Source organism: Gekko japonicus, unplaced genomic scaffold (assembly GCF_001447785.1).
Source record: "Gekko japonicus isolate JY-2015 unplaced genomic scaffold, Gekko_japonicus_V1.1 scaffold6641, whole genome shotgun sequence".
NCBI classification, from domain to species: Eukaryota; Metazoa; Chordata; class Lepidosauria; order Squamata; family Gekkonidae; genus Gekko; species Gekko japonicus.
Genome location: NW_015168238.1, coordinates 10,181 through 15,819, shown reverse-complemented (window position 1 = coordinate 15,819; position 5,639 = coordinate 10,181). Strand labels below are relative to the sequence as shown.

General features: G+C 41.3%; 1 protein-coding gene across 1 annotated transcript; it reads left to right on the top strand.

Moving 5' to 3' along the window:
- Positions 1 to 3,150: 3,150 nt before the first annotated feature.
- LOC107113688 (olfactory receptor 1052-like) lies at positions 3,151 to 4,071 on the top strand. Its single transcript, XM_015415040.1, has one exon. It carries the CDS (start codon positions 3,151 to 3,153, stop codon positions 4,069 to 4,071), a length of 921 nt encoding a protein of 306 aa, XP_015270526.1.
- Positions 4,072 to 5,639: the final 1,568 nt, after the last annotated feature.

The following is a 5,639-nucleotide window of genomic DNA, read 5'->3' as shown; positions in this document are numbered from 1 at the left end:
AGGAAAAGTGGCAAGCAGGAAGCATGGAGAGGTCTCTTTCTGCTTCCAGCTTTCCTCCCCTCCCCTTTGTCACCCATCAGCTGAGTATTCAGGCAGTCAGGCTACTTCCTCTTGAAAGTGCCCAGAGAAATATATCCCTTAATTGAGAGATCCTGCCTTGATATCAACATTGATGGAGTTAATGGATGGATTTAATCTTCTGACCTCTGAAGGCTACAGGAACTCAGGAAGCAAAAATGCATGAGTCAGGGAGGGTGGCTAGGGAACAAACCCGAGTACAATCTAGAGGTACCTTATTGTGCTGTAATACACCTACTAACATCTATGGAGTGAGGTTTTCATGGGGAAACAATATGTGGTTGGAAAAAGGTTAACTCCATTGTAGTTCCACAAACCCATCTGAACTGCTTTATCACTGCTTTTTAATATTAAACAAAGGCTTAGGTGATCTGATCATGGATCATTTACACAATATGTTGTTTGTGTTGGCACAGTAATTAACACAGCATTGGTGCACAACCTGATCAAATAGTAGATAATGGTTTATTTAGGAATTAATATACTTGATAGAAAAGAGGAGAGAGAGAGAGATGGGTTCCTAGCTACATCTCCAGCTGAGAGAGAGGGTAAGACTGAGGTGTGAACTTCTGAGAAGAAGAGGGAAATTGCCCTAAGAGTAGCACTTTGGAGATACAAAATTGCCCTAAGAGTAGCACTTTGGAGACACACAAGGAATAATACTTAACAGGAGAGAAGGTGCTGCCCTCACTATCCTATCTAATCATTTTCTGGCTGCTCCCTGCAGGGTCTTCTCTTCTTCTTTGTACACCACACATTGCCTTTTCCAGCAGTTTGGCCCTTATTCATAATTTCTTTAGCACATACTGATTAGCAAATTAAAATATTCCCTTTGAGATCTCTGCCTACGTAACTCATAATGACTGGGGAGAAAGTCTGTGTTCTTCCATGATGTCTTGGTTCTGATTATTGAACAACTGAGCATATGGGAATAAGATAGAATATATACTAGAAGTTGAGTGCATTTTCATTGCTCACCTTTAGGTGAAGGCTGGAGGAATCTTTATCACTCTGGATTCTGCTCTGTAATCATACATAATTTATTACCTTAAGTATCAAGAAAACCAAAACAGATTACATCAGGAATTGATTAAGCATACAAACTGAAGAAACCAGCTTTGTTTTAGAAGAAAAGAGACTGAAGATGACCCTGTATGTCTGATTACAATAACGAGACTATGTTGCAGAGAAAGACCATAAGCCAGAGAGCAGTTTTTAAAGGTAAAGAACTTAGTTACACAACATGTATGTTAAGGCTGGGATACATGATCTAGTGGTTGCCTGAAGGATCAGTATTATTTTCAAAATTAATACTGAGTAGCCACAGCATCCAAGTGGGAACGTATGAACCCCTACATGAGGTTTGTGATCCAACTGAGTTGCAAAGAAGGGGAAAACAAGGTAGCAGGGGTCTAGAATTAATCACATATGTGTTGAATTGGAAGATACTAAAGTGTCTTAAGGGCTGATGCCTGTGACTCTCTTCTTAATGAAGAGTCTCCCTCCAAGGAAGAGGCCGCCTCCTTCCTCTGGAGGAAGACTCTTCCCTTGAAAGAGAATTACAGGATCAAACCAAAATGTTAATTTCTATTGATTTCATCAGGATGCCATGAATTTTGCATCAGACATGTTCAACTATCACACTTATTGTGTTCGATGGTGATGAACGAATGTAAGTCAGTCATGAGGTCTGTTCAGTTCAGCACGTACAAAAGAGGTTTGCACCGAATTTTGTCCAAAACTGTGCATAGACCAAAAAACAGCAACAAAAACCTGCCAATACAAAGAGATCAGCAGGTACCAGAAGAGCATTTATGATTCATGATTGATTTAACTGTCTATTTAAACAAGTGCCTGCCATGTGGAGCAGTAGCACAGCAGGGATGGGTGTGTGTGAGAAGGCACACACACAAAAAAACAATTTCATTGCATTGCACTGTAAGAAAGGAATATAGTGAAGCAACTTGCTGAACAGTCACAAAGAGGCCAATACAGAGACAAACAATTAAAAAAATATGTTCTCTGACTGTCAAACAGGATGTGATCTGAACTGGCAAGTGCTTGAGCATCCCTACTAGAATAACTAAGCATGACAAGATTAATGTGTATTGAGTCCTATCATCCCATTCTGAGCAGAGCTGTCAAAATGGAATGGTGCTTCGAATAAGCGCTTTTGCACATGCCCAGATAACACTTTTTTTAAAAAAAGTATCCTGCTCAAGTGGCCACTCCGTGGTTACCAAGCAGCAGTAATCTGAACAGTCAACCACGAGGTGAACATGTGAGGAAGGACAAGGCTGGTGTGTTTGGACAAAACTCTTTGGAACACTGGATAAATTAGAGGTGCAGCAGGACCATGCTAAACCTGATGTCTGACCACAGCCATTGACTGCATGAATGACAATAACACAGCACTGTTTGTGTAAAGGTAGATAGGAACTGAGGAGCATGCCAGCTTTGGGCATGAAGAATTTTGCCCAATATTTATCAGCTGTTTAGCACAGAGTCATAATAATTGATAGACCAGGGGTGAGGACTAAGCAACGGGTGTACCACAGCTAGAGCTACACATCCAGGGCTCTTTTTGTAGCAGGAACTCCTTTGCATATTAGACCACACACCCCTAATGTAGCCAATCCTCCAAGAGCTTACAGAGCTCTTCTTACAGGAGCTACTGTAAGCTCTTGGATGATTGGCTACATTAGGGTTGTGTCGCTTAATATGCAAATGAGTACCTGCTACAATCACTCTAGATGGCTCTTTAATGGGAAGGAAGAAATTGGGGAGGTGGAGAGTCTGAACTCACCCACCAGCTTCCCTGATCTACTAACTGGCCTGACTCAAGTTTCTCTTCGTGGACCACTGGATGCCTTAAGAGGCTGCAGAATGGCAATACTTGCATGCATTCAGCTGTTAAGAAATCCACTAAAATGTATTTATTTCAATGGAAGCAAGTGGCATGTAACATGATGCAAATGATGTCCCTTCCCCATGTGTGGGAAAGGGACAATTATCATAATAGAACAACAATCTTTGATTTCTTCATTATACAGGAAAGCCATCACTGCAGACATGGACAATGAAACCACGGTGACTGAGTTTATCTTCTCAGGACTCTCCAGTAATCCACAGATCCAGATTTTACTCTTTGCAGTGTTTCTCTTAATTTATCTGATAACTTTGTTTGGGAACGTGACCATCATTATGACCATCAGAATGAACCCTCATCTTCACACTCCCATGTACATTTTCCTTTCATATCTAGCCTGTCTAGATCTTGCTTTTTCATCTGTGACGGTTCCAAAGATGCTACAGAACCTTCTAGAAGAGAGAAAGGCCATCTCAGTGAAAAGCTGTATTACCCAAGTCTTCTTTGGCTTGGGTCTCATTATGGGAGAGGGCCTCCTCCTTTCAGTGATGGCCTATGATCGGTTTATAGCCATCAGCCATCCTCTACATTATACAGTGATGATGAGTAAGCGGGTTATTGCTCAGCTGCTGTGTTCAGCATTGACCACCGGCTTTCTGTACTCACTGCTCAATACCCTTCTGCTGTTGAGGTTGCACTTCTGCGGGCCCAATGTAATTCATCATTTTTGCTGTGAGCCTCCACAACTGTTCAAGCTGTCTTGCATTAACCCCTTTGCAAATCATATGGTGATTTTCATCCTTGGCTCACTGTTGGGAGCAATCGCTCTCCTCATAACATTTGGCTCCTATGTTCGCATCATCTCTGCTGTCTTAAGAATCAGCAGTGCGGAAGGGAAGCGCAAGGCCTTCTCCACATGCTCGTCTCACTTGACTGTTGTCGTTCTGTATTACGGAACTCTTTTTTTTAGATACCTGAAACCCACTTCTCAGGACTTTCAGGAGCAGGAGATGGCACCCTCTGTGATTTACTTTATTTTGACTCCCATGTTAAATCCCATCATCTACAGCCTTCGCAACCAAGAAGTGAAAAAAGGTTTGCATAATATAATGGTCCGAAAATGAGAATGTAAAAATATATGAAGATGGTTGTGCAACACTTAATTTTGTAATTTCAAATAATGACGCTCTCTGGTGAGCTTATATATTTAACTAATATATTACTTGTGACATGGAGCCCAAATATATGCATTTTCCATATGCACATTTTATTGTTTGCTTCCATTCACCATTAATGAATTAGTGTAGTTTTATGGCTAAGAGTATAAGATGGAAAGTTCACAGTTTAAATCTCATTTTAGCTAAGACCTGCCTATATTGTTTCAGTAACATATTGTCCAATGTTGCAGGAGAGTTGTAACGATACTCAAACTAATGTATGTGTCGCATTCAAAGTACATACTGCAATAATATTATTATGTGGATTAACTGCTATCAATGGGAAGGTGAAAGTGGCATTGCCTTTGTTATTTTTCAAAAAGGCACTGTTATTGAAGGATATGGACATGCAGAATCAAGCCCTTGGGTAGTAATGCTAGTTTCAAATGAGCATCTGTTCATGTTTCAGAACCTTGAAATACGGATCCAGTTCTGTGAATCCAGAATCCCCTGCCCCCTCAAACAAGTCCTGCTGCATTCTGACCTGCAGTGTATCCGAGTCCAAGTCCTTGTTTTACTTAGCCCTGCTTGCACAACAGACTCCAGGTGTATTCTTACTTGCCTTCCTCTTTGGATTACTACCTGGATATTTACTTGGGTCTCGGGCATCACTTTAATGAGCTCCAAACTCTACTAGGTCATTGTCAGACCCACAGCAAACAATGAAATACACTATTGCAGGAAGGTTTTATTTTATTGAAGCCATGAAGTACTTAGAACAGATTCTCTGTTCAGAATACCACAAGGTGCTTGAGACAGGTATAATAAAGCAAGTTCAAAATAACATGGGTCAATAGATATGGTTCCCGCGCCCACCCTGAGGACTCATCGCGCACCCAAACCCTGAGAAAGCAACGGTTGTAGCTGATTAAACAATTATTCTATTCTCACACTACTGTTCATTATAGACTAAGCAAAAGCCTCCAAATGCGAACCACCTGTAGCCTTGGCTGATAAGGTTTCTTCAAAGCATTGCTAGCGTACATGGAAAGGAATGCAGTGGAAGATGAGCGCATGAGGGTGAGGGGGGGACATGCGCACAAGAGTCTAAGCCAGTCCAGGGAAGGAGAGGGGGGGGGAGACACATCTCATATGCATGGAAAAGACATATTGGCAGCTTGCTGACAGTCATGTAGTCAGTTTCCCTTAAAAAAATGTTTTTCAAGATGCTTGGGAATATCACCTGAGCTCAAGACATGTACTGACAAGTGGTTGTAAGCCTGTTGTCTCCCTCTCTAGCTCCTTGACTCCTATTTTTTTACTGAAACCTGTTTGAGAGAGCTTTTAAGATAGTAGCATTTTATTGTGGGCACTTGATGCTATTTGTGATCGCTTGACATTATTGCGGCTGCTTGAATGTACTCGATTCACCTCACTTAAAAATGGTTTTCATGTCCAGGTCTTTTCAGACTTGCTTAGGATCATCATTATTTTTCTGAAAGGGATCCTGTGATCACTTGAGTGTGTCATGCCCA

Bases quoted from the DNA above. Each gene is read 5' to 3' on its own strand.
- LOC107113688 (XM_015415040.1), top strand. From the start codon at position 3,151: ATGGACAATGAAACCACGGTGACTGAGTTTATCTTCTCAGGACTCTCC.